This window comes from Oreochromis aureus, linkage group 5 (genome assembly GCF_013358895.1).
Source record: "Oreochromis aureus strain Israel breed Guangdong linkage group 5, ZZ_aureus, whole genome shotgun sequence".
In the NCBI taxonomy this organism is placed as follows: Eukaryota; Metazoa; Chordata; class Actinopteri; order Cichliformes; family Cichlidae; genus Oreochromis; species Oreochromis aureus.
Window position 1 is genome coordinate 35,975,379 of NC_052946.1, and position 22,277 is coordinate 35,997,655.

The window sequence follows — 22,277 nt, forward strand, 5'->3', positions numbered from 1 at the left end:
CTGCCCTGTTTTGACAAGCAGAATGCTATGAGAGACAGGGAGGGACATGAAGTAAAGGTCAAATAACATAACACAAAAACCTGTTTCATTACAAATCGTTAAATAACTAAGTTTTTTTTCCTTTTCCAATTAGCTTTATGTCCACCAACTTAACCCCAACTAGTTAAAAATATCAAGTTACGATTTACGAAATTAGAAACTAAACATGCGAGCAAGTAGAATGTATTTCTATAAAACCCATTTACACACAGCTTTCAGTGCTGTACAAAGCATGTACATTTACTTATAAATATAAAAATTAGAAGCAGCAAGCAGAGACATGCTGACGACAACAACAAACAGAGAAAAGCAGGGGACAAACAGAGTTAGAGGCCACAGAATGAGGGTGGATTTAGACTCTAGACCTAAAAATCAGAGTTGGGGTATGTGTAATAAAATATGGGAAGCTTAATTAGAAACAAATATGTCAAAGTGGGTGAATAATCTGCTTTTATGGGTTTATTTGGCCTCATCTTAGGATTCTGTTTGGGTTTGATGCTATGCTGCCACCCAGTGGTCATATATATTGAGCACAACCACAAATGAAGACTTTATTTTGACAGGTCAGTTTAGAATTCAATTAGCCATCTGTGACTCTCCTACGGCTTCTTATTAAAAGCGTAACACCAACAGCTAACTACTGAGGACCAGGATATTTTGTTTAAAGGGTGGAAAAACCATTTGATCATCAGTATTTCACAAAACTTACATTTGTTTTTCAGACAGGAAGCTAGGTCAATAATTACATATTTAAAAAATAAAAGGAATGAAAGGAGGCGGGCCTTACAGCACTTTGTTTTATTGATCTGTTTCGATAACCACAGATGAACAATACAGTGAACTTGTGGGCAATGACAAAGCAGATTAAAAGTTTGTCTGTGGTGTCTGCTGTCTCAGTCATAATAATATAGTTACAAGCGACTGAGCGTGAAGAAACAATAAGGTACACAGGCATATTTACAAGCTGTCCTTCGGTGACACGGCCCTGATGCTCACACATACGTGCTTCTGCTACAACAACTTAGGACAATAGATCTTTATTTCTACACCGCTTGACACCGTTTTTCATTTCATTTTACCAAAAATTTACAGTACAAATCCAATAATCGCATGAAGGTCCAAAAGGAATGGTAGAATTTTCTAGTCTAATAATTATAAAAACAATCCGCTCTAAAACTCATAAGCTTAATGGGGGGGACTGCAATCAGCTGCATGAATAGTGTGGACAAATGTGGTTTCAGATGACAACAGTTTGATGAAAGAGAAAGGGAAAGGAAAAGAGGGTGGACAAGAACATCGGTCTCCTTTTGTTTTTGTTTTTCCATCGTTTCCAACTTTCTAGCATTCCACTTAATGAAAAAAGGCAGAGGCGGAAGTAGAGCGCAAGAGAAAAGTGGCCAGAAAGGACAGCGTTAAACCCAGATCCCCCCCCCTCATCTGTGCTCTCAAGCCAACTCCAAATTGTCCATGTCCTACACTCTTCGGGACCATTCCAAACTCTGCCACCGTTTATTTTGAAAGCTTCTTCATCCTCTGGTCTAGTGCAGCAAAGTTCTCCTCTATAGCCACAAGATTTTCCTTCATCGTTTGCTGAACCTGGTGAAGAAGAATTAGAGAGAATGTTAATTCCAGAAGTGCGTGAGAGAGACTGATGGGACGGAGAGAGAGGATTTAGGGAAAAAGCTAAATACGCAGTAAGAGATGAAAGAAATGAAGGTGCTTAAATATGAAAACCTTAGCCATATATCCCAAAAAAATTATCAAGATGTTTCAATTCCTTATATCCTTTACCATCTAACCTTTCTAAATCCATTTCAACCAGTCAAGAAATTCACCTTAAAGACAGATAAAAAACAGACTAAATGTTCAAACAAAATACCAATCAGCTGCAGCACTGTTAAACATCCATATAACTGAGTCATGTAGGAAAAGTGCTACAGATGATAAGGTTGGGTGATATGTAAAAGTTTTCCAACCGACATTCGACTGACGATAGGTGATATATTCGTGCAGGTGACTTTTTGTGGGCGGAGCAATATAATCATGCACAGACTGATTTGCACATTGAGAATTTATACGTTCTGTTTAGAGGGAATATTTTACCTTCTTTTCTTGTTTGTTTCAGTATTAATATAGCTACTTTTTGGATTAGTCATTTAATTATTTGGTTTTTGTTTTTTTTCTAAACATAGGCTACCGTCTTTCTTTCTTTCTGTTATGAGTTTGAGTAAATGAATCGCTGCATTTGTTCGCAGCTGGAAGAGGCTGCCGTTAAAACAGCGCTACTATTTTTTCTATTGACTGCTTCTCTTAGCTTCAACCAAGATTATTAGCAAACTTACTCATGGACAAAAATAAATCGCTCTTGTAAAAACGATTGGCGAAAGGCTCAGCCTATCACCGATGGTCAATATATTCGTCCAATTGCCCAACCTTAACTGATGACAATTATTATTAGACATTGTTTCAGAAGGCTACACAAAAACTCTGTTAGTGTTGATAAGAAACTGAAATGTCAGATTTAACAGGCCTCTGGGACACCAAAACATTGTAAAGAAAAAAACAAAACAAACAAAAACATTTTACTGGATTGAGGCACTGTTGGTCCCTCCTGCCAGAAGCCTTGAACTGTGAAAGCACAGACTGATTATTGACTGAGCTCAGAAGAGGCTTTACAGAGCTTCTGTCCTCGTAATGGGAAGCTGTAGTTTGTTAGATTGTTACTTCTAGCTGTGAAAAGCTGCCTCGGCTGTGCACTCTGAAGGGTATTAGAGGACACTTTTCCCACTCATTCACTACACATACAAAGAGGTTACAGCCAAGTGTTTGAACATGTCAAGTTTTTCTTTCACACCAAATCTAACATTTTCATCTGCTATTGTGAAAAAGTGGTTCACAAAGTTTCTACCAATTACTACAGAAGACGTTCGTTTCTGTAAAACGACAGCAACTGTATAACTGCTGGCATCTTTTTATATCGACCTGTGACACATTTCTGCTGGCCAGTGCCAAGTTTACCATGGTTGCAGTAGCTCATTCGAGCTGACCATTTAAGTGGCTAAAACTGCTGAGTTCTGCTCTCCCTGCAGCGCTTAGAAATTATTTATGTTGCTACAATTGTTCAACAGGTCTATGAACTTCTCACCTGTGTTAGCAGGGTATTATTGTCCTTCAGGGAGTTGTTGATCATCTGCTGAGTGGTATCCAGGTGTGTCAGCAGCTGGCCAAACTGCATGGCTGTGAGATAGAGGGTTGAAGTGAAAAGGGAGAATTAGATCAAGGAAATAAGTAATCCTTAAATTCTAAACATCTGCTAAAAACAAAATGTCTTTGTTGTCAGCTAAAGGAGAAGGGCAAAGGAACTGATGCAAACCTAATCTAACAGTGATGAACGGCAGCTTAAAAGATTAAACTAAGTATTTTCTTTTTCAAGTTTTACTTTATTGGTAAAGAAAGATCAGGAGAAGAAAAAAGGTGCAGCTAAGCTCTGTCAAGCAAAGAAGCTGCAATGTGTGACAGATGGGTGCAGAGAGAGGCTGGATGATAAATGACCTCCTTCAGCTCTCAGAACGGAATTATCAATATAATCTATTAATGCCAAGGTTCCGCTTTCATGTGCTAAATAATAAAAAGATGATAATGTGATATATATAATATCATGCATCTCTGTTACCCCAAGGGGGTGTTTAGCAGTATTGCAAGATTTAGTTTAATTCCGTTACCATTTTGAGTCTCCCCTCTCAGTGATTTTTTGCCCTTTGTTATAATAGAATGGCACGGTTTAGGCTAATTCCATTATCCGTTTGAATCCCGTTTTCCTTTAGTTTCATCTTTTGTCTGACGTTTCCACAGTGGATGCAAATGTTACTCTCCAACACAGATGCTGCCTGGAACGTGATCTGGGTTCACACCCTGTTATGTTCTGTGGCAACACCCAACATATTTTGAATCTTTAACGCCACATCCCATCCCCGCTAACCTACATACATTCTCTCCTTGAACTCTCATGGGTGTCATTTCAAGGTTCATCTCCCCCTCACATAAAAGAAGCGCACATAAATTATCCATGTTTCCATTGCGATCCTTACTGTGGGGAAATTTGCCCCAAGAGCAACATTATTAGAATATTTGCCAATTACTGGCACACACTCACAAGTACATTCATCTAATGCTAGAGTTTTAATAAGCTCCTAACCCCTGAAACACCTCAGCATCTTCTGCGTTTCATGGTTTTGTGTGAATGGACGGAGCAGTTTCAGTTCCTGTGCGTTACCTTGCTCATGCAGCTCCTTGACAGCAACGAGCCTCTGCACCACCTGAGGTATAGAAGTGGACATGGCATCCCACTTCTGCACCACATCATACAACTTTGACACCTGGCAGGTAAACAAACACAGGCGCGTTTAATGATTTTTATAGGAGAAGCTGTCAGCCAGCAGAATTTTTCTGTATACACACACACACTTAAGCCTCAGGTGACTTTGTGGATATTTTGTCTTGCTTAAACTGTTGCCTATATTTTAAACTTTCCTTCACATTATTCTGATGCCAGAACTAGAAATGTTGCTCACATGCTTGAACGTTGTTTCTTTAGGTGAGTTTACACACTGATAAACCAAAGAGTGCCGACACTTCAAAGGGCCTTTGAAGCCAGTTCAGGTGTTATTTTGTGTTTAAAACCCATTTGTGCTGGACTCTATTTGACTTTAACAACCTCTAATGAACAAATAAAAATGAAAGATTTTCTAGCTTGTTTTTTTTTTTTGTCTTACACACTTTTCAGATGGTCAAATACAATATTTTTCTAAAACACTAATATACCTAACACAAACCAACCATTTATACAGTTATTCACAGAAATTATATAATTAGCATAGCCTGCCCTCTGCTGGTCAATTACATATACAACACATGAATGCATGAAATCTGTTTGTCAGATCTGATGTGAAAACCTGAATTGATTCATTACTTAGAAAGAACAAACTAAAAACAAACTATTCGATTACACTTTGGTTTGGCTCTCAAAGGTTATGAATGTGGGCAGTTTGAAATATCAGCATTAAACTGAAATTGTATAAACAATATTCTTCCCACTTGCTACCAGACTTTTGTAAATATATACTTGAAGTTTATTGGAATGAGAACCTTGACACTGATGAAAACATTTCAGCTCTAACGATTGCAAATGTCTGTCAGGAAGAAACATTTACTGAAACAGCCTCAAAGTAGACAAATCACATGCGGTCAGTTTGAGCCTGGAAGTTGTAAAGAAACACATCTGCAATTATTACAGCCTTTATTTGATACTGAAGGTGGTCAGGGGTTACTAACCTTGTTTTGTGTTTCAGCGTCTTCAATCGCTGCCTTGTGTTTAGCAATCTCATTCATCTTCCCGAGGACACTCTGCAGGAGAGAAAAAACATATACAGTAATCTATTTTAATTTTGCAAGAGGTACCACTCTGGGGCAACTAGTGTTTCACTGTGGACTATGTCACAAGTAACCCAACATCATGTCACTGGGGCATATTTTAAACTGAAGATATTTATCAGCTGAGCGACAAAGTAGCCAAACATTAAGGCACATGCTATAAAAGCATTGTGTCTACAGTCTGACTCAAAGCTGGACCGACCTAAGCTTTGTGTAATACCCTCCATTCTGAACGTTCTCCTTAGGTTTCAGGTATATGTTGCTCTTAAAAAGCAGGCAGTGACCAAAAGACCTCAGAGTGACTTTTTGGGCCACAAAGGAACTGCAGCTGGGCCGCAGTTTGAAATTACTCACAAGTATGAACAGTTACATATTTATATTAATTTATTTATATAAAAACTGAATTAGAACTGGTGCTAGGCGGTGGTTAGTTTGTGATATTACTCATTACTCTGAGCAACAATTGAATGCTCTTGTATTGAAGTTTGCGTCCCAGTGACAGGTGGGCTACACTGGCCTTAACAATATGCATATGACCAGATTAGCATTAGGAATTTATAGCCAACAACCGTTTTTTTTGTTGTTGTTTTTTTTAAATACAATTTTCAAGGAAATACATAATTTTCTGTTATATTTTGATTAGACTGAAGATTTAAGACTCAAGATTTAAATTCCGATTGGATTTTATGGTTTTTAAGTGGGCTGCAGCACTCTTGATTTTGGGAATAACTGCTATAAAGAAATGGAATGAGTTCTTGCAGAAAAGCAATGTTCTTTGTCTTTTTGTGTTTTTTTAGTTTTTGTTAGATACAAAAGCCATAGTCCAGATGCCCCTCCAACTGACACATCTGGGCCTGCCTCTGTACTAAACGCAATGGATGAAACTCAAAAGACAGCAAAATATATACTAAAAACCTCACTACCCTTTCAAACCAAAAGGCATCTAGGAAAAAAAACTAATGTACAAGTCCGAATGTAATCGAGATGCAAGTGTCTTGTGACTTCATATGGAAAGGCTCCCTCCTCCTAACACTGTGCTGTAATGCTGTACGGGGAGTAATCACCTGCAGTCTTGCCTCCACTTGATCCAGAGTAGCAGAGTCCAGAGCACTGACCCTTGCCTGCAGGAGCTCTATGGTGTCCTGATACAAAGGAGGACAAGTTTATATATAAGATCAAGCACAAAACTTTAGGTTTTTGTTCCTCCTACTGGCACAGCAGCAATAAACAAACTTGAAGGAACTGATGTCACCTTTGAAGTATGACCCAGTTCTCTGGCTGCACATCAGATACCCAGAGTTTTGAATAGAGAGACAAACTCCACAGTGTGTTCTTACCATCAAACTGGATCCTTGAGCACCAGCACTCAGAGGTCCCTATAAAGTAAATGTGAAGAGGGAAAAATGCATTTTAACAAGAAACAATGAAGCCACTGCTATAATTTACATAAATCAAGTGGAATATTTTATTTTTTATTTCACTTTGTTGAAAACAGAAGCAAGAACATTCTGCTGTGAGTGTGACATAGAGACAGGCACACAAAATTAGTGCGAATGAGAGCAAAGACCCATGAAGACAATGCGTGTGTGAGAGAGAGAGACAGCGGGACTGTGTGTGTACCTGCTTGTCTGATCCTGAGCCAACAGCCGTCTCCAGCTCAGCTAGACGCTTCTCCAATTCCGCCATCTACAGAGACGGAAAAAGGCAACACATGGCTGGCAGTGACAACAAGCATCCCACAAGAGACACACAAACACCCACATGTATACCTTCCTCCTTTTGTCCTGCTTATTGCCATCTAGTATTCTGACATTCCACTCAGAAGTACAGAAACAAAGCACGTTGAGGAGACCATACAGCTTAATTTTATGTGTGCATTCATCACAGACATTTATCCACCTCTCTTTCCTCTTTACCTTGGCAGACTCATTAAATTTCTCCTGCTCTGGTCTGCTGTGCAACTCGTAGAGTACCACTCCATCTGGGCCCTTAGTTGATGCTGTCGGCTTGCTGTCTCCTGCAGAGCTGCCACGGCTGCCCTTAGCGGCTTCCAGCTGGGTGAGCAGACGCCTGTGAGAAGGGAAGAAAGACACAAAGGGATAATATGTTCACCATTGTTACCAACCCCATGTGCTGCCATGACTGTGGTCCTCCCTCTTTCTTGCTCTCAATCCTTTTAGTCAGTGTTATTAACTGCAAGTCAAGGTATGTTTTCATCACGTTTTCTTTACTTTCTCACATTTGTGTTTTTCCCTTTTAATCCCACGGCTTCCTTTGCTTATGCTCAGTTGGGCTCTGGAATTTTTCAAAGATTTTTGTGTTCTTTTAGTTAATTTCCCTCCCTCAATCATCTGTCCCCTAGTTGTGTTGTGCTCCTGGTAGCTATGCCCTTTGAGATCAGCAACATTTATGTGTGCAATTAATCCTATTTCCTTGCTACTCCATCTTATTATGTCTGGTTAAAGCTTATATCGATCACTCTGATTCTCTCTGTTTCTCCAGAGCACCCTCTTTCTTCCCAATCATTTCAGTTTCTCAGACCGCAGTGCTGGCACGATCTAACAGACTATGGTGTAAGGTTTCAGGTTCCAGGTGCTTGCCCTTGTTTGTGCTTCATTGTCTTGTTAACTCCAGCCAACTCACCTGGCCAGTGCGCCATCTGGGTCAGCCAGGTTGATGTGTGCCTGTGGTCCAAGCAGTGAGTCAAGATGGGCTGAAACCAGCTGCTGTTTAAGCTGGGCTGCCTGCTGGGCCAGCACCACTGGAGTGAGGCGCTCCTCTGCATTACTTTCCTTTGTGGCAGCCTGGACGCAGAGAGACACATACATCTTTGATGCCAGGTAATACAATCTGTGTGTAGTACAGGATCAAACACTAATAATTTTGCATTATTATTTGATCATATAATATTTTTGGATTAGCTTTTGTAAATAAAGGCATATGGATCTACTTCTAAGCCATATTGCTTGCTAACCAATCTAAAAATACAGAATTGCAAATAAAAGTTATTGTGAACAATACAAAAACATTTACTACAGTGAGCATGAACAGTTGTCTATGTTGGCCTCATGATACGCTGAGTCCTGCACAGGGACTCAGCAGGACTTTATACATCGGACACCACCTCCATTGTAAAGTTTGCTGACGACACTGTTGTTGTGGGCCTGATCTCTGACAACATCGAGAAGGCCTACCTGGAGGAGATTATGAACCTGGAGACCTGGTGCCAGGAGAATAACCTCCTACTAAACGTCAGCAAAACTAAGGAGCTGATCGTGGACTTGTACAAAGCACTACAAAGCAGGCGAGGAATTATGGGCCCCTGATCATCAGTGACACGCCAGTGGAGAGAGTAGACAGTTTCCGGTACCTGGGTGTCTACATCACTCAGGACCTGTCATGGTCCTGCCACATTAACACCCTGGTTAAGAAAGCCCGCCAGTGTCTCTTCTTCCTCAGAAGACTTAGAGACTTCCATCTGCCACTGAGGGTGCTTAAGAACCTCTACTCCTGCACCATTGAGAGCGTCCTGACGGGAAACATCTGCACCTGGTTTGGGAACAGCACCAAGCAAGACAGGCAAGATCTGCAAAGAGCGGTGCGCTTGGCCGAACGCATCATTCGGTCAGAGCTTCCTGACCTGCTGTCCATCTACACCAAGCGGTGCAAGACTGAAGCCAGAAGATTATGATGGACCTCTCCCACCCCAACAATGGACTCTTCTCACTGCTGAGGTCTGGGAAGCGCTTCTGCTCCCTTAAGGCCAAAACAGAGAGAATGAGGAGGAGCTTCTTCCCCCAGGCTATTCGGGCCCTGAACCACGTGTACGACTGGACTCTCCCACACACATCACAACACCACATGCACTCTGTTTTTTGGGTTTTTTTGCACACTTCTCATCATTTATAATTTCTTTTTATTCATAATTTCTTACGTAAACTGTTATTTGCACATTTTTACTCTAAATTCCTAAGTTAAAATCTGTAATTTTTTGTAGTAATCTGTAAATCTTACTGTCATTTAATGGTTGGGTATTGCACAGCAATAAGCATTTCACCACATGTCATACTGTGTATGCGACAAATAAAATTAAAATTTGAATTTGAGGCTGTGAGCTATTTCTTGCACCATGACAGCTGGGACACGATCGAAGGAGGAAACTTTGTTAATCAACATTGTTAGTTGTAATCTAGCTAATTTTCACTGTGAACTTCATCTTTAGTGCATACACCAGACTAGGCTTTGGATTAGATTTGCTGAAATTGTTCCAACTCAATGGTTGATCTTCCCTTCAATAAATGCAATACTAAATGATCTATGAGCGATGTGGAGGAATGCTACTAAGATACAAGTAGAAGAATGATCATCCCTTCTTTTGGACGTGTGTACACGTCTATTGCTTGCAGGTTACCTGGATGGTGTCCACCTCCTGCGTGAGTTCTTGGATCTCATTCACTAAGCGCTGATACTTCTGCTGAGGAGTCTCCTTCACTCCACAGCCCTCTCCAAGCTAAGCCACAGAGCAGAGAAACTGAATGAATATTATTCAATATACAAAAGAGCTGAGAGAAATAATCACACCACTAGCATCACATGCTCTCTGACTTTTATCAGAAATGACAAACACAGAGTGAACAAAATAATAAGTCTTTTTATGAGAACAAAGTAATGTAGTTCTGAACAGAATCTACTCACAATCTCAAATTCTCCTGACTCATAGCCAACTCTTCTGCTTTTACTGATTCTGTCTGAAAAGTCTGAAAAAAGAAAAGACAAATGTGTTGAGAGAGAAAGTGACAAATACGACATTAAAAGCTGAAACTGATGTTTCTAAGAATGCAAATCTATTTGTTATAGCACAAACGGAAGAAATAAAATATTTTAATTTGTTTTACATGTATTTATTGATTTTTGTTTTCTTTACACTAAATAAGAAATGTATCTTATACAACAATTAAATACAAATGACAGCAGATGAAAATTTTAAAGACAAGACAGCCAAAGAAGCACTGAGAAAAAATGTCAAAGCAAAGGAATGTGTGTCATTTACTTTTCTTTTTTTATTACTTTTGCCAATTTTAGCAATATGTTAACTTTATAGGCTTTAATTCAATGAACAAATAAATAATCCCCTAACTAACTGAAGCCAAAGCAGCTCTTCTGCATTCTGTACCTTAACAAGGTAGATATGTTTGCAACAGACTAAAGTAACACTTTGTTTTTTGTCTACAAATGTGACATGATAATTCACTCATTTCTACTCAAGTCTGTACATTTTTAATACCAGTCACTAGGGCTGTGCGATATGACCAAAATCTCATATCCCGATATAAGAATTCTATCATCCCGATAACGATATAAATCACAAAAATGTAACATTTTCTGTAAATTATGTGAATCTTGGGCAGCTCGACTTATGGAAGTGTTTCCAGCTGGCGTCATGTAGCTGGAGTCGAGTATTTTAACAGATGCATGAAACTATACATTTTTAGACATAAGTGGTAACGGCCGCCGTTTTCTTTGTGAGTATTTATTACACGGCGTGCTGCGGGGAAAAGCCTGTTCTAACGTTTGAGTCTAAGGTTTATTTTTTAGCACCTGGCGGCTCTTGTTTTGCTTCTCATGCTTAAATAATCTGCTCTTTCACGTGATTGAGTTTATTTTGAAAAGTCTCAACAGGATCTTGAGCTTTATTGTGAAGGGTTTATATGGAACATAAACAAGCGGACACGCGATGGTGTTACCGTCGTTGTTGCTAACCACAACGCATAAAAACAAGCGCTTGTCCGTCCGTAGTGTGGTTATATTAAATATAAGAGAGGGAGAGAAATTAATATAGCCACTACAGTGACCATCAAAACGATGAAAAAATATTGCCGTAAACAGTTTATTTTGCGACACCACAAAACAAACAATAGCGTAAAATGAAACGATAGACGTTTTTATATCGTCATCCGATATATATCGTTGTATCGAACAGCCCTACCAGTCACAAATATATAATTTTATTTTAATAAAGGATAAATACTTTCTTAAAACACATGGATGTTGTAATTTGCTTTAACTCGACCCAGGAGTAAAATGGATGTAAAATGTAATAAAGAAACATGTGACCTAATGCAATGATGTGGTATACCACCAAATATTTTGTTATTCAACTTAATACGTCGTTATTAAATAAGTTAAAAGTGAGAAACTGACCGAGTCCCTTGGTGCTGACATGCTTATCTTTGAACTTGTCGTAGGCAGCATTGGGGTTGACCACAATCCTCTCCACGCTGTCACTGCAAAGCTCCTCCTGTCATTGAAAAACCAGGAAATAAAGTCAGCTGAACATCAACAGACTCACACAGTTAAATTAGCCGTACTGAATCAGTGAGTCAAAAGACTGAAAGCCCCAGGTACACTTAAAATACATTGAAAGGTTGGTAAATTTGGACTGGTCTGATCACTACCCAAAAATATGATTACTGTATTTTCCGCACTATAAGGCGCACTTAAAATCCTTTAATTTTCTCAAAAATCGACAGTGCGCCTTATGTATGAATTCTGGTTGTGCTTACTGACCTCGAACCGATTTTATGTGGTACGCGGCGCTCAAAAATCTGTCAAAAAATGTTTTAGTATGACTTTGGTAAGCTACGAAGCCGCACAGCTTGATGGATTGTCTGAGCATTACGGCTACCGTAGTCAGGAGCCTTGCGGAGTAATCTGGGTCCTAAACTGTGCCCGCTTCAGGTGCCAAAGTCAAACGAACACTGCAGCATTACTGAGAGTTGAAAAACTGTCTAAATTCTTTCATCTGTAATAAAATGATCAGCGTGGCTGTTCTACCAGGTGTAATAATTAAGTTTAATATCCAGGCATCCATGAAAACAGAATGTATTAAATTTAACGGAGTTAGAAGTTAGCAGGAAGTTAGCTCGCTAGTTTCCACCTAAACATGATATAGCATGTTCTGACTGAGAGATTTCTGAAAAAATTCAAACGTACAGCTCTGCTATCACTTCCAACATAAATGAAGACAGAAAACTAAACAGCAGTGACGTTTGTAGGGTTACTGAAGTTGGACTAGTTGGTATATAATGATATGCTACGTGATTGCTAGCGACACAGCTATGTGTGTTGTGCTAATGCTAACTTTTTTCCACTCGATAAAACGCTAACGCAAGGTTCCCGATGGTTAGGGACAAATCCAATCGCATGGCAGGAGGCTGTAAACAGACCAAACTTCAGTCAGCAGAACAACTGAGATAATCCATCCGGATTATGAGGTCATTAATATACTGCAACAACATGGGAATAGAGCAGCTGCGAGAGAATTCAACATTAATGAATCAATGGTACGGAAGTGCAGGAAGGAAGAGGAATGAGTTGAGTAAAGTTTGACTTATCTGACTGTTTTGTTTTGCTTAATGCGCCTTATAATCCGGTGTGCCTTATGGTCCGAAAAATATGGTAAGATCATGAATTATGTGTATTATTGTCAACCAAGTCCAGATACCCATAGAAATTAAAACCCATTTTAACTATGAATCATCAGAATCTGCAACAGTTTCACATCCATTATTTGGGCCAGCTTTTACACAACCAGATAATTTCAAGATAATTCATAGTTTCAGCAAAGACTGATTGTAGTGTCATCTTTACAAACAAATATGTCATCCGTGTGCTACAGGTTTACTATGATAAAACGATGTGGAGTGAATGGAAAAGGCAGAACCACAGCTGGAAGTAACTAACACTTTCTTTTCTAAATGACAGTTTTTGATTAGTGATTGGAAATACCATGGATCATTTGATCAGAACTTTTTAGTGATCAATTACAATGAACTACATGCAATGGGTCAAATTAAAACAACGCCGACACAAACACAAAGGTGTTATGAGTGGGCTCACAAACATCAGGATAAAAAGAGACACAAAACCTTAGACAAGTTACACATATGACATGATGGAGGAGGAGGAAGAGGAGAGTTAGTCAGGCTCTTACCAGCTCCTTGGGTTTCCAAAGAGTTAGAGAAAATAACAGAAGAGCAGAGGGAGAGAAAAAAAATAGGGGGGAGAGAGAGAGACAACACAGATTAATGTGGTTATCACATGCCATGCACACAACAGGAACAGTTGGCCAAGGTCGGGGAAAGATAAGAAAGAAAGCAGTGTTCTGAGAGTAGCTGCGAAACACCCTGGAGACACTTTGCTCAGACAGTTTATGATGGTCTCCAAGTTCTTTCCGTCTTCCCCAATTCACCGTGATAATGTGGTCCTTTAATACCACCAAGTTTCTCTCCCTCATGATACCTTTTATAGTAATGAAGAGCCTGGTGTTTCAAAACATTAATTATGATTCAGAATGGAGGGTGAGGATGTCTAAAACAAGTCAAACCCCAAAATGCATCTATCCTCAGCTCATTAAGCTGGAGTAATTTCTTAGTTAGTCACATGCAGTTTATCCTAAATGAATCTGCTAAACTAAAACAAAGCACATGGTGAACTATATCAAAGTTAGAGCCCCAGTACACTGTGTGATTTACAATCTTTTACTCCAACTAAAGTCTGCAAATCGATTCATCAGAAAGAAATATGGCATCAAATCGGAGATCACTTAATTCGACAGATTCTTCTTTGAAGCTGGCTACATAATAGCTACACAATTAGTCTGTAGTTTGCCAAAAGGGAAGGATTTTATAATGACAGCAGCAAAGAAGCAATCATCTCAATGTTGATCTGTGTTACATGCCTCATACATGCCATTAGTCAGTATTAGTACAGATGCTAATTTGCTGCACCCATAGGTGAAATTATGTATAAACCAGTGGCCAACACAACCACATTGTTTTTGCCTAAGGTAGGCAAAAAGATGGTGACAAAACAAAAACAAGCTTATGGAGCTATGGCTAAGAAACCACTCTTGTGGAGCACACAATGCTAGAGCCATATCCAAAGCTTCATTTTTGTCTGGCTACATTTCTACAACATGAGAACAACATAGGTGGAATGCGCACTTCACATATTTCAGCTTAGTTTATGTAAAGCACAACAAACTATTCTCAATAGGCATTCACGAGTCTCATTATTGATCATTTAAAAGGTCTACTGCAGACTGTGAGTGAATTTCTTTTATATCCATTTTGCTCAATGAACCTGTAAGAAGTTATCACGCATTGTAAAGAGGCCGTTAAAATGTCCAGTTAGTCAGAACAGTGGAGTTAGCCAAGAAGCAATTATTAGAACATGACAGCAGGTTAAAAAGAGAAATCCCTAGAACAAATAAACACACTTATTTCTTCTGCCAAAAGCTTCACGCTCACACAGGCACACACTTGAACCCTCACTGCTTTGTCAAAGCATGAAAGAGTAAATCAGTTCTGCTGAATACCCACCAACACCATTATCCCTTAGAAATTTTTAAAAGAGCAGCAAGAATAGGAGGAAAAGAATCAATTCCTTCCACTTCACAACAATCAAAAAGGGTTGAATTACACTGCACAAAGAGAGTCGCTGATCCATTTCTCATATCATTCCAATCATTAGAGGCAGAAATAGTGGCTATGGGAATTTAAAAAAACAAAAACATGCATAAAAAAGCATTAAGCTCACTGAGAGAAAAATTGAGCCAGTCTTACTTGTACAAACTAGGGTCCCAGGAGGGTTGGGGAAGAGTCAAAACAAGGGCAAGGGAATAGGAAGAGCAAACATGAAAACATGGAAGGAAAATGCCAATTAGGATTCTCTCAGCTGGTCTGAAAAAATAGCCCAGACATGGTTAAAACCAAAGTCAGACCAGCTCACCAAGAGCTGTCCTGATAAACAAGCCTGAACTCTTGCAGTCACAAGAGTCACTATTGATGACAGAAACTGAGATTTCTAAAAAAGACAATGGCAGTGCCTGAATGTTTGGTTTGCTGATATTCTTGAAGTGTCTGAATCCAATTTTAAAATGCTTCTACTGACATTTTTGTTTTTATTATGCACTTGTTACCTTAGTTCCTTCAACATATTAAAATAATTTAAAGAAGAAACATGCATAACAGGGACAATGTGTGGAAGTCAGTTGTATGTATTGTATAAAATTTGAACAAAGTTAACTACTTCAACTCTATATTTTAAACAAGAGCATCAACAACGGGGTATTTGTACCCGTCTTACAAACTGTATTTCACTCGCCCTGCAGAGCTGGTAAGGACAGGAAAGGCACATGGACAGATTATTTACATGCATAGTACCGCTGACATATCCGCCCTTTACCATGTAATTTATACAGTAAAAGTGAGAAGCTGTTATCACGTATTCTGAGTCATAAATCTACGTGTAAACACTTGTTAGCTAGTTAGCTGAATGTGCAGAAAATTAAAGAACAGGCAACTTGGGGGGAAAAGCGCCCACTTACCGACTCAAACTGAGCCTGGTCATCTTCAGGAAGGTCACCGGTTTCATACACGTCCGGCTCGTTAAACGCCTGTGCAAACAATTAGATAAACAAAATAAGGAACAGTTAGACATCCCGGTCATTACAGCTTGCCTGGCCAACGCCCCGGCCCATTCAATAACAACTATCTGCTAACCCTTGCTCCTGGTGTTCCGTAGCACAACTCGGGGCATTAGCTGAAAAATAAAGCAACTACGGGATTACAGCTGTAAACGCTAGCTGCGCGGTGAGTGCAAACAAAAAGCAGACAACGAAATAAACGGCAGATATGTTAGCTAACTTAGCTGTCAAAGCCTGGAGATAGCACTGCCAGTTAGCAGTATAGCCATCTGTCTGCTAGCGTTAGCCACTTACAATTCCTGGCAAATTTGCGTATTTGGGATCAGCCATGGTCACCGGGAGGGAAAAAAGAAGACCAACGAATCACAACAGAATGTAATAAAACGTGAAAATTATCGCTGGACCGAGTCTGACTTTGACAAAAGCTAACGATGGATGAGCCAGCAGTCTCCCAGCCGGCGGACCTTTCCAAGCCGATGTGGTCACTAGCTTGACGTGAAAGCGTGTGCCCTTGATTTGTGTGCAGGCACCGGCAGGTGGACTGTCGTGCGACTTCTGCGTCAATTGAAAAGAGTTCGCCGGCCTACCGAAGACAATAAAACAATCATACCCGAAAACGAACACCGCTTTCACGCATGCGCACCTTTTATCCAATAAGACTCAATAAGGCTTTGGTCTTTTTTTATTTTATTTTCCTATTAAACGCGATATTAGCTGCCGCATGCATCATCGTCAATTCTTAACGTGCACAAACAATAACATTTATGTTTATTAGTTTTAAATAAAACATGTAACTGTGTTGTAACATAATGCCGTCACATGATGGCGCCAAAGATAGGAGTTTAAAAAAAAGAAAAGAAAAGAAAAACTTGATCAATGGGTTCAAAGATCCTCGATTAATGTGATGATTCACCATCGGAAAAAGAACAAAGTTGTCGTGTTTTTCCCCTACATGTTATTAAATTATAAACACAGAGCATCTTATATTATGTCGTTGCAGCTTCTCCCTAAAAGCTGTAATACTGCTCGATCTGTCAACAACTTATAAATAACCCTGATGTGCAATATTCTTCTGCTCAAATTGACATGTTTGAAAATAATATTTATATACATTTACCTTATATACTTATGTGCATTTCATAATATGTAACTAACTCATTTACAGTGCATATGCAGTGGATGCTCTTTTACAAGTGCAGTCGGTATAGCCGACTTTAAGAAATTAATGCACACAGAAAGATGCTCACTCATCATGAGGGATAATTGGCTTGCTAAGACAGCTGTATAAGTTCCCGTTTGGCGCTTGAATATCTTATATAAATCTAAAAAAAAAAAAAAAAAACCCTCTGATGATGATGTCTGGGTTGTTTCGATTTTCATGAATTTTAACAAGCATACCAAAAAAAAAGCCTGTTGCAAGCCTGAGGGCATGGAGTTTGAAAGACGTGCATTTACCAATCGGGTTCTGATACAAGACATGTGCACTGCGGGAACTTCCCCCAATCTCACCCGTTTGCTGATATATGCGAATCTGATCATTCTGACTTTTTTTGTGTCAAAGGCTTCTCACTAACTACACAGTGCACTGCTTAAAACTGGAAAGCCTCTGGGGGAAATTACGAAGCCTTTAGTTCCCACATGACTACCCTCTCGTGCAAAACAGCATTGCCATGACGACCAGACTGGTGCAGCCCTAGACCCGCTCCTTACAAACTAGTGTTTTCAAAAATGCCTCCGTAAATGCCAGAAATACTTCGTGCTTTTGCGACAGCTGCTGCATTTGAAACATTGAAGAAGTTTCCATGGAGGCTAATTCATGTATATATTACAGAGTTGGAGCGCTCCTCCCTGCTCCTCGGTCCCTCTGCCCGCGGTGCTGATGAGAGAGGATTTGAGTCGCTACCACGCCCCGCCCACAGTGAGAGAGCAGGGATGACAGTGATGCAAGGCATGCCTCTGAGAAGCCTGCAGCCTATCCAGACCGACCGGACCAGTTTGGACTCTACTCCCCATTTACAACTCTCCATATGTTCTCCACCGCCGAGATGCAGCTCAGCTTTGATTTGAGGGCAATTTAAGAAATAAACACCCAGGATATTCTTCTGTTTTGCTTTTATTTTACATTTCTTTTAATATTTTGCAACCCCAAACTCCAAATGCTTCGCCTGCCAGTCTCGCTTTGCATGTGGCTATATCCGGTGGTTCCAGTTTGCGTGCAGGTGCTTTAGAGGAAAAGGTTGCACAGGGGCTTTTTTAAAATCAGGCTATTATTTTTGTTTTTTAAACTCCTCTTTATCTCTTTGGAAGCTAAACCACAAATTATATTTTCACAATGGCCGATGCGAACGCTGAATGCAATATCAAGGTGTTATGTCGATTTCGTCCACTGAACCAGTCCGAAATTATCCGCGGAGATAAGTTCATCCCAATATTTCAAGGAGAAGACACTGTCATCCTCGGGGTAAGTTTTTTTTCCCCCACCTTCCTTCCATTCTGCCACATCTCCGTGCACTTGATGAACGCTAGGGGTTACACTTATCATCTTACTCACACATCTGATAGGCAAGCGGCCAGACTGAAGACTGGAAGCTTAGAGGCTTCTGACAGGGCTCAAACTAAGTATAGCCTCTGTCAATAATATCGATACTGCGATTAGCCTGCAGCATTAACTAAGTGTGTGATACTGCTGTTAGTGGGAAACAAGGCTTTCCAAAATCTGTCATTAGCCTAAGCCCAAGATCAAAATGATGAAGAGCCATTCCCCAGCATCACCTCTTTCTTCAGGATTACTAAACTCCACCAAGTAGAGAGCTTTCCCAGCCTTGTGATTAAAACCATTTTCAGAAATGCCTCTGAATCTTGACCCCACCTTTGTGATCCAAAGCAAGTTCATTATTCGCTCCTTCTCCTGTATTGATCTGCTGACATTTGGTGTGTTTCCCCTCTCAAAAAAATTATGCAGTACTGATTGATCTCCTTGTTTATGCATCTTGTAGTCAGCTGTTAGAGCACTGTTGAATGATCAGGTGGTGCAACCCTAATGAGAGCCTTAATTATGATCTGGGGTTGATTCTGTTCAGTGAATGGATTTTGTTTCAAGATAAACTTAATAGAAGCTGATGATTACTGTCATGGCTTTGGAGTAGCAATATAATGAACCAAAGCATAAAATATTTATTTGACTTATGGATTTGTATGTAAGGGTGTGATTACTATTGTGACTGGGATCCCTCCACCACTGACAGCTTTGCACAGTCGCTGGCATGCACGAGGAAAATTAGAGTCTTCTAAATGCGATTGGTCTTTTTGTGTAGAGCACATCTGGGTCGAGGCTATCATGCGCACACATACACACACATAGATGCATAAATGCATGCCTATAATTAAATATGGACACAGACATTCATTTTTCACTCCTAACACCCACATTCTGGTGGAGAGCACTCTCCACCAGAATGCACAGATGAACAGACACACAGAGAATGAGAGAGTGAAATCCACACCCATTTGGCCTGAAGGTTGACTTCAAGTGCTGATGAAGCCAGCAGAAAATCCCTGTCTGCCCACTCTGTTGTCACACACACACACACACATATACATATACACACAGATTAAAATGCAAGACATCTTTATTAGGGTTGACATCCCGGCACGACTTTCTTGCGGGAATGTCTTTCTTTCTTTCTTACTGGGTTGCAGCAGCAGGACATCTCGAGAAGAACGAATGCTTGTTATCACATTATTTTGATGCTTTTTGATGATGGCAGGTTGGCATTATAGCAGCTTGAAATCATATAATTCTAGCATCAGACTTGACAACTGTATTTAAATGTGTTTGGGTTGGGTTGAAAGACAGCAGAATAATAAATACATAATTCTGATGTTCATTCAGATGATGAAGAAATGTGAAAGGCCGTGTTTCAGTTTTAAAATTCACAAAATATGTTAAATGACTGTATGTTTTTCGAAATGAAAGGGCAGTACTTTAGCTCCATTTAGGCTATTTAATATTGAAAAGAAGCAATGCATGCTTCTTATTAGCATATAGATGACAAAGGTTGAAAAAAGGTTTGAGGAAATGAGGTAAAATCATATTGCCCACTTAAGTTGAACTGTACTCCGTCACTATGGTGAGAGCCTGCTGTTGTTCCAGTATTTGTGGCAGAACAGTGCAGTTTTCTGCCTATATTTCCACTCATTTCATGCACCAACCGCCCCTCAATCGCAGTCAGTACACCATGTGTGAAGTTTTCATCTTTGTGAATGTAATGCATGAATGTAAGTGGCTTTTGGTGCATAAATGTTTTCAGTGTGCGCACTGTCCCTCTAGTATCTCAGAAGAAGCTGTTAAAAAAGTATATGTCTCCTGTGAGTTGAAATGCCGCGGCCGTCAGATTGCATCAGGATTTAAAATATCAGGACGACAGGACAGCAGACCTGCTGCGAGAACCCTGTAGCGACAGCTAAGCACCCACATTTTGTCGGCTGATAAAAACAATTCGCATCTGGGCAGTGGTGATGGCCCTTCATTTGTCTGTTCGAGGACGGCTTCTTCCCACAGCTTGTTAACTGACAGAGGCAATGATTTAGGCTGTGGAGTGATGGTTTGACTGCACCTGGATGGCAGGCAAGGGGGGACCCGGAGAGATTAAAAATTGAAGGAGATGGCCTGTCGGTACACTCTGAATTGATATAGCAGGGAACATCTCTGGCACTTTAAAACAGTTTGTGTTGGTGAAGTGCAGAAAAAACTTCTGCGCAAATGAACAAAGAAAGACTCCAGGATCAAATTTGATATTGATTTTAATGATGAGAACTTTGACACGTTCATATCAGTGCGCACTTTAGCAGTGAGAAGTTCAGAATCAGTAAGAAATGAAAAAATAAGTTTTCATCGATTCATTCTAACCGAAGCAGGACTCTGTGGCTTATGAACTGTTCACTTCAAAGAAGAAAAGTGTTTTTTCTCATCAAACATCAGCTTATCTTTCATAAATGATCTTTGGCTTCTGCTGTTAAAGCTGTTGAAACCACTGGCTGTGTGACAGTAATAATTATTCTATGCTAATTGTGTCTGTGTGCAGCTAGGTGTTGGGCAAGGTGCCTTTCACCTTGAGAACTTGGGGCTTTAATTGAACCTCGTGTTTGATGGCTTCCCTGCTGTTATAGAAGATATAGGCTCATCCGTTTGACATCAGAAGTGAGGAATCGGTGTAATTTATCTGAAGTGTGGTGCAGCAGCAGAACAGGAGTGCAGTGTGTTTCTTTGATTGTGTTGTTTGTCTCACTAACACAGGTAGAGAGAGTTTAAAAGCTGAAAGAGTGCAGAGCAAAGTGGCTAAATAAAACCTAAAACTAGCAGAAGAACAATGCGATCGTTTATCACAGATCATACATCAAAACTCCAGTCAGCCTTCTTATCAGTTCCTCAAAGCACTTTCAGACATTATCATCATCAGGCTAATTTTGATAACAACGGCAGTATGGCACATTATCTTTTCTGTGTGACCCCAAAATGAATGTGTTTATTATTCATAGTCTTTTATTAATGTCTTTTTTTTTCACCGTCAGATTTGCAGCCACCTGTGGAGCTACGCAGCGCTCTGTGGCTGGGTGACAGTAATAATCACTCTGGCTGTACTGCCCCAAGGAATGGCCTTTGTGTTTGCTCCACAGTGGAGTGACACAGCTGTCTCGAGTATTTCACTGCCTGCAATAATGCAGCATCACAAAGGCCAGATTGTCCCTCCTAATCTTCTGGTAGTCAAAAAAACTGTGACGTGTGAATCACGCTTTCAGGTCTATGAATAAATAAATGATGGTAGCAGCCTTGGGGGTGAAAAGATATGGAATTTTTTTCTTTCTTGCTGTCCAGTAGTAACATATAGATATTGCAAAGGGATACTAAAATTGTGTCATATTCACATATGGATCATAGCAGGGGCAGCGTATGATAAGAAGTTCTGAATTAAGATGTCTATGAAACATTTTAGAACTATTATAAGCATGCCATATTTGTCAAATTACTGTAATTATTGCTGTAATTATTGTTATTGTAATGTAACGGTGAAGCTTTAAGATCATTTATAGCTTATGAAAGTGATCTCAATAAGTCACATGATAGGGTCTCACAATAGTTTCACCTGAAACCTCTGCTGATAATGACCCACACCCTTTTTCACACCTAGGCTCATGTGATTAGCACATTAAAAAAAAATATGGTTTGGCACACCAAAAACAGAATTTCCAGTTTTATTATGCTGTAGTCACATATAGGTAACTTGAACAATGCTATTAAAGTTGATATCACTGAAAATAG

General features: G+C 39.8%; 2 protein-coding genes across 5 annotated transcripts in view; one reads left to right on the plus strand and one right to left on the minus strand.

The window, feature by feature from the left end:
• Positions 1-821: 821 nt before the first annotated feature.
• dctn2 (dynactin 2 (p50)) lies at positions 822-16,548 on the minus strand. 4 transcript variants are annotated; one of them, XM_039612346.1, is made up of 16 exons: positions 16,253-16,548; positions 15,860-15,928; positions 15,096-15,104; positions 13,463-13,468; positions 11,671-11,767; positions 10,165-10,226; positions 9,881-9,979; positions 8,113-8,273; positions 7,386-7,539; positions 7,090-7,155; positions 6,807-6,845; positions 6,534-6,611; positions 5,371-5,442; positions 4,313-4,415; positions 3,185-3,276; positions 822-1,635 (listed from the first exon to the last, which is right to left on the minus strand). In XM_039612346.1, the coding sequence occupies exons 1-16, from the start codon at positions 16,286-16,288 to the stop codon at positions 1,549-1,551; spliced, it is 1,230 nt and encodes a 409-aa protein (XP_039468280.1). In that variant the 5' UTR covers positions 16,289-16,548; the 3' UTR covers positions 822-1,548. The 4 variants fall into 4 exon arrangements, with proteins under 4 accessions (XP_039468280.1, XP_031596273.1, XP_039468281.1 ...); XM_031740413.2 differs by lacking the exon at positions 15,096-15,104 and having other exon boundaries at positions 16,253-16,547; XM_039612347.1 differs by lacking the exon at positions 13,463-13,468 and having other exon boundaries at positions 16,253-16,547.
• kif5ab (kinesin family member 5A, b) overlaps positions 15,113-22,277 on the plus strand; it is a 68,699-nt gene continuing 61,534 nt past the window's right edge. The window contains exons 1-2 of the mRNA XM_031740459.2: positions 15,113-15,648; positions 17,790-18,419. Of these exons, the coding sequence (XP_031596319.2) occupies positions 18,291-18,419 (129 nt within the window). The 5' untranslated portion in view covers positions 15,113-15,648; positions 17,790-18,290. The remainder of the gene's footprint in view (positions 15,649-17,789; positions 18,420-22,277) is intronic.